At 42.3% G+C, this 14429-nt stretch overlaps 1 protein-coding gene across 1 annotated transcript in view; it reads right to left on the bottom strand.

Moving 5' to 3' along the window:
* Positions 1-7728: 7728 nt before the first annotated feature.
* TMEM117 (transmembrane protein 117) overlaps positions 7729-14429 on the bottom strand; it is a 261297-nt gene continuing 254596 nt past the window's right edge. The window contains exon 8 of the mRNA XM_077338617.1: positions 7729-8180. Within this exon, the coding sequence (XP_077194732.1) occupies positions 8086-8180 (95 nt within the window). The 3' untranslated portion in view covers positions 7729-8085. The remainder of the gene's footprint in view (positions 8181-14429) is intronic.

Below are 14429 nucleotides of genomic sequence, written 5' to 3'. Positions count from 1 at the left end.
AGCATGTTAGAGTCCATGGTCATATACATGGTACATGTTTCACATAGGCTTTCTTATCATGAGAAAACTAGCACAGTGTAGTAATTAAGAATGTCAGACTAGTATCGGAAGACCCAGGTTCACATCCACACTCATGTCATGGTAGCTTGTGATTCAGAGATCAATTTCCTTGGAGAAAATGGACATTTGAGGGGGAGGATTATCTGCCTGTCCTCCCCAGACTCCAGTTTTCCAACCTGGATCTGGCTACCCTATCTCTCTCATCCCCTTGTCCCCCTGCAATGGCCACGGCAGACCTGACAATCCTACTTTGGGCCAGCCACATTCTCTCAGCCTTACTTATGTCACAAGATTGTTGTGAAGATAAAATGAAGAGATGAGAATTATACATCATGCTTTGGTAGAAATAAGTAAATAAATATTTATGTCCCACTATCCCTTTCCTATGTTTAGCAAAACACACTTTGCTATGTGTGTAATCACCTTGTGGGAATTGTTTGTACGAACCCCTGAATATTATAGATGATTCCCCACCAGCAGTTCAGTTCCTGAAGGAAAGGGAAGGTAGGCAAAACTCCACTTGATGGACAGGTAGCTGGGGCTCCCATACGGGGAGCAGATGGCAGGTGGAAGTCAGCATCCTAAGCTGTGCCCAGCAAAAGTTGGCCAGCCAAGCAAGAGGCTGCCAGCAGGTGGGCCAGTGGGGCCCTGGCAGGCATGGCACTGGGCAGCTAGTGCTGCAGCAATCAGGTAGGTGGCAGAGGGCGATAGAGCAGTAGCTTGCCTGAGGTGAAATGCCCACCTAATTTAAATGTTGGGGTTTGTATATTTCTATTGTGGTGATTGTAACCCTCAACAAGCCAGCTGTCCAGGAGTAGGTAATAAACCACATCCTCATCATCACTGTACCACTCTTAGAGCCTTTGTGGCCTCTGTCTTCCATCATGAGGCCTGTGGCTCTTCTCAGGTGAAACACCTGCCTCCAACTCTCAGAGATTTCATGACCTCTCTCTTCTCCATGTCCCCAAAGATAGTGGTCTTCCTCACTGGAAACCAGGGCCAGGAGTAATTACGGGGCTGCCTTCCTGGTACTCATAGGGTGTTGCCTCGAGTCTGGCTAGCCACCATTTTGCCTCTTTACAGGCCTATGGGGTAGACACAGGTCCTGCTGCTGGGTGCCCAATCCTCATGAGACTTCCCCCTCACTTTACTCTCCCTCTACTTTCTAAGGACTGCCGAAGGAGCTCCCCCTCACTAGTGGTCTTCGAACAGCATCTGGACAAATACTTGAGCAAAGGATTGGACTAGATGGCCTATCTGGCCCCTTCCAAATCGAAGATTCTATGATTCTATAGTGCATTTCCATTGAACGGCTTTCCTAGGGGCGCTGGATAAGATCTCGCATCAAAAGCTCAGATAAATAAGAACATTTAACTTGTAACTTGGAGATCAGATACCAGGGTAATGTGGATAAGTGGGAAGATGGCTGGGGAGAATAGTTTACACATGAGGCCTTTTCTTTTTTAATCAACACCTCACTTTTGAGTGTGTGGGTACAAAAATGTGTGAGGAAAAAAATAGACTGGGAAAATAAGTACAACGATCATCTGCAACAGCTGATTTATGAAAAGTTACACTTGAGTCTACCTTGTATTGTGTAAGCTCATTGATAGGATAGATCAAACTCAGCACTGCTATTTGGACTGGCCAGGAATCTCCAGGGATGCAGCCAGAGTTCTTTCATACTACCTCTCAACTGCTCTGTTTAACTAGATGCTCTGGGGATTGAATCTGAGTGGGATCTTCTCCATTCAAACCAAATGTTCTGCCATTGACTTTGATGCCATCCACTCTTAAAGAGGCCTGCCTGCCAATGGTCCAAGTCAATTTCTGATGTAAGAGAGGCCAGTTCAGACGACACAAATTGTCATTATTCCAAAGCATAGGGCTTCAAGGAAATAAACTGAATGATGTCTTGAAACAGCCATTCTTTTTTTATAATGGGAAGAGATGTTCTTGGTCATTTATAACTGCCAGCATCTAGTGGTTGCATTGTGAAACAACTTGAATCGCATGAGGAGTCTTCAAAGGTGGCTCATGTTGACAGAGTCCACTCTAGATGCAAGCAGAGTATGGATAACTGCAGCCAAGCCCTGTCAACTGCAGAGCAGCCTGCAGACTGATCAAGACTAATCTTCACTGAGGATGGCAACTAGAGAAAGTTAATACTTACAAATCCTGTCACCTGAGCTTTTATATGGTAAACAGCTTATCCTCCTTGAATGATTCAACCAGAACATTTTCCCTTTGACATATCCACTTTTCAGAAACAATTCTTTTATGTTTTTGCAGCTCTTTTCTTCTATTTTAATATCAAAAGTCTATTTTCTTTTCTGCAATTCCCTTTCTTGGGGAAAGGAAGAAAGTCACTCTAAAAATAAAATTTACCATGCAGCCTCTGGTAGAGCATCCACTGACAGGGAAAGACTTCACTGAAATATCTTCGCAAAAGCAGAAGAGATAAAGCTGTTCAATCTTTAAAACTATGCTTTTATTTATATACTAGAATGAGGGTGTGGGTGTGGAGAGATAGGTGTCAAGAAGCTGTGGTTTGGAATGTTAGTTGAGTGTGGGAGAGGACTGACCTTTGGGAATTGTGGCATAGTGGTTACAGATGAGCTTTCAAGAGCCATGTCTTCAGATATGTGAAGGGAAAATCCGACTGGAGACTATATTTAGGGAGAGATTACATGGCAACCAATTCCTCCCAGTTCTGCATTCAACCTAATTTCCCTTCTTGTGTGAATGAGTCCACAGTTACCAAAATGTCCCCCTGCCCTAATCCACATGGGGTAGTCACAGTACACAGGTGTCTGCCCTGCTCCTTCTGTCTCAATTTTTTTTACTGTTGATATAATGTTATGTGCTCACATGCTTCTTTCACTGTTGCCCCTTAGAAAAAGAAGAGCTGGATTTTTGTATCCTACTGTTTTAGTAAAGGAGTCTCAAAGCAGTTTACAATTGCCTTCCCTTCCTCTCCCCATAACTCCCCACATAACTTACAGACTCCCCATGAGGTAGGTGAGGTAGAGAGAGCACTAGCTCATGGTTTGGTGTAGGTTTAGTGTCTCACTTGGAAGCTGGCAACCCTAAGAGGAGGTCTCTCTGTGCATAGCAGTCTTGACCCTAGTCAGGCTTATGCACATCTAGGTAGTGTGGAATTCCAGAACATGAACCTACACCAATCTGGCAACCTTACCTCCTCTCTTCAATGTTTTATTGACCTAAAATAGGTCAGGGGGTGCTAGGTGGCTGTGGGGGCATTACACACTTTTAAGGCCCCACTTCAAGACTTCAAGGAATATGTTCAGACCAGGGACAGCCAATCCCCAGGTGGGCTCTGGAGATCTCCTGGAATTGCTGCTCATCTCCAGACTATAAAGAACAGCTCCATAGGAAAAAATGGCTGCTTTGGAGGGGTGACTGTGTAGCATTATATACCACTGAGGTTTAGGGATGCCAGCCTCCAGGTGGGGTCTGAGAATTCCTTGAAAGTACAGCTCATCAGGAAATTAGGCTGAAGGGAAAGTGCTCTCCCATCACATGCATCCCTTCAAAAGGAATGCACATAGCCCCAAACACCCCTTGGCTAGCACAGTCTGTTGCTTGGCTGCTGATGTCTACTCTTCTGAAGCCTGATGCCTACTGCTGGCAACTGCAGTCTACGTTGTTATCTGCAAGGCCAAGTTGTTGCCTAATAAAAGTGGATCACCTGGTTTCCCCCAAAGTCTCACTGTCTACTTTCCGGTAAAGCTAACTCCACTTGAAATTCTGGGCCATTTATGCCTTTGATTTTATAGGACCTTCCTGGCAAATACTGTTTTTTATTTACCAGGCCAAGCTTGAGAAAAGTCACTACGGTCCCCATGTCATTCCAGCCATTTATTTGTTCACTATTTATTTAGATCTTTATTTAGATCTTCATGCACTTTCCAGACTCGCAGGATGGATGCTGGTTTGTCTGTTTGTCTGTGCCCCAAAATACAAACAGTTGCTGGTAAGGGCTGGCCGAAGCCCAAAGCTCAGGAGGGACATACTTACACCACTCCACCCCTACCTCAGTATGCAAGCCTCTGCCATTGTCTCTAGATCACTGCTCATCAATAGATTATAATTATAATGATCAACTCTGCAGGCAAAAATGGCTACTTTGAAGGCTGGACTCTGAGGCATTGTACCATTTTGAAGTCCTACCTCCAAACCTCCAGGAATATTTCCAACTCAAGGGTAGCCAACCTCCAGGTGGGGCCTGGAGAGCTCCTGTAATTACAGTTCATCCAAAGACTATAAAGATCATCTCCCGGGACACAACAACCCTGTGTGGTAAGCCTAAAATCTACAGAGAGTTGCTTGGCTGACTCCTCCCGAGGCAAAGCGCGGCTGCCGGGGGCTCCTCTCGCTGCGCCTCTAGAAGCGCCTCTCGCTGCGCCAGCCCGCCGACGACGAGAGAACGCCGCAGCCGCGACTCCGCTTTGTGCCAGCTTTTGCCGCTGCTGGCCGAGGAGCCGGACCTGCGCTCGCTGGCCTGGGTGCTTCGCCAGAGGCCAGAGAGCGCCGCACACGACAAGAGAACGCCGCCGCCGACCACCGAGCAAGCCAGCCACCGCCGAAACACCGACGCCACAGTAAGTGCCTAGCGCCCGCTGCATTTAGCTGCAGCGGGCTTGATTACTAGTTGTTATAATATTATTACTGTTACTGTTACCTGTTACCATATGTTAATTGTATCCTTTCCTGTTTTCTGTAAATCACCCTGAGCCCTCATTATATATAATAATAAAAAATAATAAAAAATAAGGTTGCAGCAGAACACTCCTGCTTTGGCCTGCAGAACCTATTCCACTCTGCCAACTCCAAGGGGTCCCAACTTCTGGAGAGGTTTCTGTCGCTCTTTGTAGAGTAACCACTGTCACAACTGACCTTTGTATAGAACTGCCCACTGAGAGGGTCAGGATTCCCACCTTCACTTACCAGTTCTGATGCACTGCCTCCGTGTCTCCTGCTGCCCAGGACTTTGCCATCCTGGGGATGATTTACTGCCTGAAGCACCCCGGGGGAATACCAGACTTTCTCCTTTTGGTGTCCCTTTTACAATACCATTTCTGAGGCAGAGGAGGTCTATGTGGTATAGAGGACTACTACCAGAAATCAAAGTTATAAAATAGTTACCTAAAGAAAATGTTTGCAAGCGTACTTTTAGCAAAGCATCAGATTTAGCAAGAAACCAAAAGAACATAGAAACACAAATCCTTCTGTCCCTTTTGCTGTACATGCTTCATCACATGTTTATACGACAGTCTCCTTAGTTTTAGAAGTTACACATTTCTAATAAATTTCCATTATCTTAAAGCCTTCTCTAGCTCCCCAGGGGACAGCATGATCACAACAGCTGCCTCCTTCGGACTGCAGTCACCACTGATGAATCCCATGTAAAAGAGACCTCCTCCTTGATGCCAGGAGGAAAGGGAAGGCGACTGACAGCCACTTTGAGCCTCCTTCAGGTAGAGAAAGCGGCATATAAGAATCAACTCTTCTTCTTCTTCTTTTTCTTCTTCTTCTTCTTCTTCTTCTTGTTCTTCTTCTTCTTCTTCTAAAATAAAGTTAAATCAATCTATTCTGGCTTTTACTTCTTTTCTGTTTGTCAGAATCAGCATTGGGCAATGGAGTCCCTACCCAATTACTTTGTTCTTTTTATCTGCAACAGTGCAGATAATGGAAGGATTAGGAGGAAAGTTGCCAGGGATTTTGTGTGACCTCAGCTTGAGGCAAGCCTGAAGTTCATACAGATTTTGAAAATTATTTTTGTGCAGTCTTAGATAACAAAATAGATTACATACATTCTGTTCCTAGTTTTGATATGAACTAGTATTTTCTTTCTTTGTCTCATATGAATTGATGAAAAAGACAGAAAATTATTTTACTGAGATAGTGGTTAAATTTGCAGTGTAATTCTAAACAGAATTAAAACCATCTAAACTCACTGATTTAGGGCCAAAGTATACATCACAAGTGCTATGGGGACCAGCAGCCATCCTGCAGGTGTGAGTTCCCATTGGCTACTCAATTTAGAAGTGACTCAGGGGTATGATTCTGATCAGGGCACATAGTGCTTCCATCACCATTCAAGCTCAGGGAAATGGCATAGGGGAAACGCCCAGACCCCTCCTTCCTCATGCTGTGCTCTCAGTTTGAATTGGGGCCCTATGGAACTTCTAAATGGAATTGACACAAGGAATTTGTGTCTGTATAATGGCTTCTCGTCCCTGTGTTGAACTGTGTAACTTGTAACATGAAGTTTTGCTGTACAAGTGTGTAACTCAATTCAGAATTGGCCTGGAAATTACTTTGTTTTTGTGGGGAAAGAAACAGGAATGAAGTGCTTGCCTGATCAGGATATGTTGATTATTACAAAATTCAATCGATAGTTTATCCCAGTAGCTTGCAGAGCAATGATCTCTGCAATAAGAACAAAGAACTCTGAAATTAATTGGAATTCAAGTCCAATGCTGAAATGTAGCTATTGTTTTCCTTTTAATATGTCATAGGCTGTATATCATGATTTGTTGTGCCCGATTGGCAGGCATTTGCTTTCAGGGTTCAAACAATCCCCATTCCCCACACGTTACAGTTAGCAGTTCATCACATCAGACCTTTTGATTGGCAACACTCGGAAGGCATCCCCCTTGTGAGCAATCGGGAGGGCAGTGAAGTTTTGCTATAATTCTGCTGCTTGTCTATATCCCTGGTGGCTTTGTTCTGTCACTAAAAGTAGTATTTACTATGCTGAAATGACAATGGACTTTGCACACCTCTAAGAATGCACCAGGAAGTGCTGCATAAAATCCTATTGCAAATGCACAGTTGTCCACAACATGTTTCTGTGTCTGCATTCAGGCATAATGATGGTGATCATGATTGTGGTCATAATGCACATGGCAGAAAAACATTAAGGCAAATGCCTCATGGGCTTCTCTTTGGAATTACTATGATTTCTTGATAATGTTCTATACATTCAGTGACAAAATAACTGGATGCTAATGCTGCAACATGCACCCTTGTTGATCCTGCAGGCAACTCTGTAATTCTGAGAAAAGAGAGGGCAGGAACACAAAATGCTAGGAGGTTCCAGTGCTGGGATGTTCCAAGCCAGGTATCTTCCTACAACTGAAATACATCCTCCTCCTCCTGCTTCTGAATAGATACTGCAGATCCAAAGAAGTTGCTTCCTGGGCTTTCCTGAAGCCCTCCCTGACCCAAGTAGGCAGAGGAAAGTCAAGATCAGGTCTTTGGTTTCGGTTTCAGTTTCTGAAGAAAGGGGAGGATTTGCACCCTATGTGAAATTGCCAAGCCGCCTGGGGCATTTTTTGTCCATTCTGGGATGCCATAGGTTGGGGGGAAAGCTTGGCCTTGACAGCCTTGGCATCCACAGCAAAAAAGGGAATGTGGAAGAATATGTTGGGTTGCTGTGGGGCAACTGAAGGCCTGAGTTGGGTTAGCCCTGGGCCAGCACCAATGTCATCTGGAAGCGGGCATTAACCCCACAACCAGACAAGTGCTGGCACAGGTGTAATTCTCTGTGCAGAAGGTTAACTGGAAAATATTGCTAAAAATCAGACTTTGCCTCTTCTCAAGACTACTTTATTGGCATAACAAAAACCTCGAAATCAGAGAAAATATAACTAAATACCAAAAGATAAATGATACTGTAAAATCTAAGATTGTCCATTCTGCATTGACAAACGGCAACTGTTTACTCTCAGCATATTTCCAAGTACATCAGCAAATATGGCAAGCTTGGTAAGATCCCTTTCATATAACACTGATTTTATAGTAAGGAATTTAGATCTGCATATTGTATTTAAATCTGTCAAATAACCCTGAATTGCAGCTCGTTGGTCTGAAAAGGCTGGACAGTCTCATAAAATATATATTAATATGTCCAGAACTTCACATCCATGTAGACAATACCTTTCTAAGGCAAGGACTTGGTGAACCTTCCCCATGACACATTTGAGATGAAAGAGTTTACTCTTGCCAGTAAAAAGGGCTTTCTTGATAGATGGAAGTCCAGCAAGTACAAATACTCTGGTCTTTGCCTCTTCTGTAGTTTGAAGTATATTCTATAATTAGAAAAGTGGGGTAAAATCTGTTACAAAGGTTAAAAGCATTAATATTTTGTAGTAAAAAGTCAATGTGAAAAAACATAAAATTGTGTAGTAATAAAGGTTCTTAGATTGGTTTCTCATTTAAAAAAATCAAAATGGAAACATCCAAATTGGATCAATTTATGAAATTCAGATTCATCAGCCCAAATCATCCTTGTTCAGATATTTCTTCATCTGTGATTCCAGTGTGACCTCCTCAGTGGTTTTTCTTGGTTAATATTTTAAAATATGATTTCCTTAAAGTTAGACTAAGATAACAATAACCAAACTAATTTTTTTCAGAATAACTCGGATTTCTTTTTTTAAGTTCATGCAAGTTACTAGGAAAAAAATCTGAAGGCAAATTGAAGTGGTTCACAGATCTTTGTGGGAATGTATTTATATAATTAATTTAAAACACAATGGGTTGGATCCAGTGGAAACTTTCTACCAATAAAACCCAGATTTTCTCAATTACCCATTCTACTTAGGCCTCTAGTTTCTTCATGGTCCTGTTCTTGGAGTCCATTGTCCTCACGATATGAATTTTGGGCTGCAATAGGAGAACTGAAAACAGGAAATCTGGCTTTGCTGAGAGAAATCCCTGTCATCAGCTGAAATTTTCTGCAAGATCCAAGCCAGCCTCTTGCTTACAAAACTGAGATGATCCTTGTTTCCATCCATGGCTGTGATTCTCTATGACTTGTAAAGGAGGGGACATGTGTCCCATTAACTGCTAAATATATTCCAGCTGAGACATTTTCCCACGCTAATAAATATATAGCGGATTTCAAGGAAATAATATCAGGCCAGGTAAGTCAGCATGATTTGCAATGGTTGCCTTATTTGATTGATGTGAATACTGTTTTTGTTCCTGCTAAGGGCTGTTTTTTTGTACCCAAAGAGATAATGAACAACTGGAAGGTTTACTTGCTTGCTTATTTTTATTTTCTTATCTCATGCTGCCAGGATATAAGGTTTTCTTGATACTATAATAAACATCATCTGAAATGAGACATATATTATGCTGCTAGAATATCATCACTATTTTTCAAGAGTAATCTCGGTTTCAGGATTATTCCAAGGCATGTAGACAATACCTTTCTAAGGCAAGGACTTGGTGAACCTTCCCCATGAAGAGGTCTTGCAACTGCAGAGGAAAATAAAGAAATCTTAAAAACTAAACAAAAGTCTAGGGTCTTATTTTCCTTAAGTCTACTACTAGTCATGTGCAATTTGTTTCAGATAATTTGAAAGGTACCTGAATCAATGTTGATTCGGAGATTTTTTGGACAAATCTGGTCCAAATCAGAATTTTCCTAAAGTTAAACAGCCTGAATCAGCCTTGGTTAAATTGCTGTATCATAATTTGGATGCTATTTGGCCATGTGGAGAACATTTTCTCCACATTTTCTGGCACAAAGTTGTAATGATTTTGATTGGTAACATCTCAGCAGTTCCATGAGTATGATGTCAATGCCTGGGCCTTGTTGTTTGGCAACTGAAACAAAAAATGTGGGAAGCCCTAAAAAATTTGGGGGTGCCAGTGCATTTGATCAAACTGATGCAGTCGCTCTATGCAAACTAGAAGCCATTGTCCATATACCATTTGGTGTACACCATTTGGTGACAATGACTGGTTCAAAATAGAGAAAGGAGTGTGCCAAGGATGTATTCTTTCCCCCTTCCTGTTTAACATGTATGCTGAAATCATTATGAGAGAGACTGAACTCAATGAATCTAACACTGGAATTAAGTTTGGAAGAAAGAATACCAATCATCGGCATGCTGATGACACTTCCCTCCTCTCAGAAACTAAGGAAAGCCTTAGTTGATTACAAAGGTCAATGAAGAAAAAAATTAGCATTTTCTTAAACATTAAAAAAACAAAAATCATGACCACTGCAAAAACCAGACATGTCAAAATAATTGATGATGAAGAGACAGAATACGTTCAAAAATTCATTTTTCTTGAATCACAAATTGATGTGAGTGGTGAATACAGTATGGAAATAAAATGTTGAATTGGTCTGAGTCATTCAGCAATCATGAGCTTGAACCAAAGAAGGAAAAGCAAAGATTAGTTAGATCTATTATTTTTTCAATAGCCATTGAAAAATCGGATAAGAAAGAATCGGATAAGAAAGAATCTATTCTTTATCTGGAAATAATTATTTCTCCTTTCTGTGGAACTGGACTCAGAGGGTTGCTGTGGAGGATGAGCTGTTGGACCCTGTGGGGCTCCTTTGTGGGGTCCCACAGGGGGTGATACTCTCCCCCACATTCTTCAATATCTATATGCACCCTCTAGGCCAGCTGGTTATGGGCTGGGCTGTCATCAATATGTGGATGACACCCAGCTCTATCTCCTAATGGACAGCTGGCCAGACTCCCCCCCCCAGTCAATAACATTTGCCAGATGTTTGGAAGTGGTGACTGGATGGCTCAGGCAGAGTCGGCTGAAACTCAACCCCTCCAAGATGAAGGTCCTGTGGCTGGGTAGAAGAGGGCAGGATCAGGAAGTGCATCTCCCATGCCTGGATGGAGTACAATTAACACCTGCACCATTTGCCAGGAATTTGTGGGTGACCTTTGATGCTTCTGTGTCTATGGAGGCTCAGGTCATGAAAGCAGCCCAGATGGCATTTCTCCACCTGCATCAAGTGCAGCTACTAACACCCTACCTGTCCTCTGACCATTTGGCTTCTTTTGTAATTCACTCTATGCGGGCCTATCCCAGCTCTGACCTGGCTGCCAGGGTCCTCACTAGAACACCATGGAGGGCCCATTTTCAGCTGGTGCTTCAACTTCTGCACTGGTTACCAGTCTGCTTCTGAGTCAAGTTCAAGTTATTGGTACTAACCTTTAAGGCTTTACATGGCCTGGATCCTACTTATCTGCAGTCTGCTTAGTTGCTTATGCCCCACACATGGCTCTTCACTCTGTAGGTACTAATTTGCTGGTTGTCCTAGGCCCTGGGATGTTCGTCTGGCCTTGACTAGAGTTAGGGCCTTTTCAGTCCTGGCTCCAGCCTAGTGGAATGAGCTCCTGGAAGAGCTGAGGGCCCTGCCAGAGTTGCCAGCTTTTCACAGGGCCTGCAATATGGAACTCTTCTGCCAGGCTTATAGTTGAGGCCAGGGCAGTACCCAGGTGTTTTCATCAGAGGATCTCCCCTCCATGTTGATTAGATCTGGCCCTTGCTCCGACTATAAGAGAACTGACCCTTGGGCTGAACGGGAGGGTGGAGTGAGGGTTAGGGCGCCTAAAGTCACAAACAGCTGTATGTACCGCTGGATTTTTTGCTAGGATTGGCCAGTGAAAAAAGGAAACCAGGCTGTCAAAGAGCACAGTGGTTGGACATGGTCAAAATGGACACCGGGCAGAACATTGCATGGCTGAGGGAGGCAGTATGGGATAGGGGATCATGGCAACAGCTGTGCCATGGGATCACCAAGAATCAGACATGACTGAATGGCTGACAACAACAACAACAAAGGGTTATTGTGCTCAAAATGTTATACTGTTGTGTTCAAGTGTTAAGTTGTATTGTATTCTATGTTCTATGCCAGCATCACAGTGAACTGTGGTCTATAAATTTCCATTGTAAACTGCCCTGAGCCCAAAGGATGGTGGTATAGAAATATAATGAATAAACAAACAAACATCCCCAGGGATGTAAATGAGCCTGGCTCTCTCACTCTTGTTCATCAGTAGGCAGCTGAAAACATTTTATTCAAGATAGCATTTCAATAATTATGCCAAGTAGTAGTTCTAAATTCTTGATATTAACAAGCAGTGGTTATGTATTTAATTATTCTCCACATTGTAAATTGCTTGAACTCCTATCAGTTAGAATGGCACCTAATAAATATTTTAAATAAATACCTGCAACATTTATTAATTATTTGGTATACTTCATTGCCGCTTCTTCAGAGTCTTTCTTGGAGCAACGTTTCTGGAGACTACAATGCTATACAGTGCTTTTAGCTTCTCTATCAGTGTAGTTTCTTCTCTATCTATGGAAGACGCTTTACTGGGCCAGCTGGCACTATTTAACTATAAACATACAGGAAATTGGCTAAGAAACACACAGACAAGCAGAACAAAGCTATAGTGTGCAAAAATATACAATCCATACAAAGTTACCTGTAGTTTATTGTCCTGAGCAGGTAGGGTCACCTTCTGCTGAGGACATATAGCCCTTGGGTTGGGATGATGACTGTTAATTAATTATTTTTTTAATTTTTGAATTTCAAAATGCCTTGAGCGCTATTTAAGTTGTTTAAGTTAAAGTGGGCTCTCGATCCTTTCCTTAAGTTCCTGGGCTGAGCCAACAGCTAAAATATCAACCTGTGACAGGTTAGGACAGCTTGAATTCTTCAGCAAAGAAGAAAACTCATTACTAGGGCAGCTCAGCCAGTAAAGGGAAAGATAAAAAGAGGGAAAATCTTGCCTCTGAGGAAGAGAATTGGAAGGGGGGTGTCATCCATGGTGTACCTTTGTAAATGAAACAGCTAGAATAACATAAGAATTAATTTTTATTCAATAGATTTTTGATTAACCAGAATTAATTATGGACTGAATATGGATTAATAATTTCCAAAATTGTGCTCCAGGGAATGTATCTAATAGAGATATCTCACCCCAAGAGCTTCAAATGCATCAAGTTAATGAATGTTACTTACAAGACCTAGTTCAACAACAAAGTATAACTCTTTCATGAATAATTCTGAACACTGACACAAAGTGATTGATTGCAGGGGCTATGAATTGAAGACATAAATGACTTCCTCAGTATGCAAATACAATACAAGGCAATAAACACATACTGGTGCATATCAGTGCAAAACAATAATTGCAATTAACTTCAGTGTCACAGACAATCTATCTGATATTATGTTTCAGTGGAAATGCAACATTCTGCTGTCTATTCGGTTGCAGAAGTTAACCCTATGATCTTTCTTCAAATAAATATCAGCAGAATGGAAACACGGGCCCTGATCCAGCTATGGTTCAGCACGCTCATGTTTTTAATGTGTGGCTAATGGGCTAAGGAGGGTGTTTATGGCAAAGCACATTTCCATACACATTGCAGGATGTGGATCCTTGCCCACTAAATGAAATATGAATGAGAATATTATCAGTTGCCTCAGGTTTGGCTCTAATATGCAGGTATGGTGCCCAAACCAGCAAGGAAATTGTGTGCAGAAGCCTGCTGGATCAGAGACCCATTACTGCCTGCTAGTAGACTTTCATTCCGGCAAATAGTTGGATAGGATCTAGGTCATGATCTGGATCCAGACTAGATGTTTTCTTCCCACAGAACTTGATTTTTGTACCTTTGTGGCAGTTTAAAATACCCCCCAAAACCTGTTCTGAGGGAAAAACTCCCACCTACCTCAGAACAGTCTGGGAAAGCATTTCAGGCTGCTGCATGAGGGAAGATGTGGAAAAATTAGGGTCCTTGACCCATGGAAGCCTTAGTCTGGATTCAAGCCCATTTGTCCAAGCAGGCCACAAGTATCTAGTGATTTTAGAGCTTTATGGGCTAGCCCAGCAAGCTTTCAGAAGTGGGGGTGGAATCCCTCTACCCCTGCAAAAAAAAAAAAAACAAGTTTCAGTGATTCAGGCTGGATCTAGGTGGTGGCTTCAAGGATGCTAGCTCTAGGATTCCACAGAATGTATGATTTTGTAAAGCAATATAATAAAACGAGGAAACAATGGATTAGATACAGAATGGCAGTTTCCACTAATATGTTCTTCCCACTGCAAACCCACCTCCACCATGTCATTTTTCCAGGTTTTTTGCCCTAAAGTAGAAGCATTTATGGAGATGAATGAGCAGGACTGAGAAGTGGGGGGCATAAAAGATATATTCCGATGTTGGAAAATTGAGTCTGACTCTAACCCACATTAACCACATCAGACAGTGATGTAGAAAATAGGAACCTCCCATACTCCATATTCATTTTTCATTGTCTGAATACATTACAGTTGATCTGGAATCTGTAATAGAATGGAATAATTCAGAGGTCCCAAAGCTTGCTAGCAATATTCTAAGGAGTATAGATGGGAAAACCGAAGCACTTGTCTAGCCAGCTGTCAGGGTATAAATTTTGGTAAAATGGGGGTCTGATCTTGTCATTTGATGAAATTTACATTTCCGTACCCGTTAAATGTAGTGAAATGCTTACTTTACGTAGTTGTTATATTCTTCCCCCTCCA

The sequence above is a fragment of the Paroedura picta genome, chromosome 5, assembly GCF_049243985.1.
Source record: "Paroedura picta isolate Pp20150507F chromosome 5, Ppicta_v3.0, whole genome shotgun sequence".
In the NCBI taxonomy this organism is placed as follows: domain Eukaryota; kingdom Metazoa; phylum Chordata; class Lepidosauria; order Squamata; family Gekkonidae; genus Paroedura; species Paroedura picta.
Note: the sequence above shows the minus strand (reverse complement) of the source record. Positions and strands in the feature narration are given on the sequence as shown.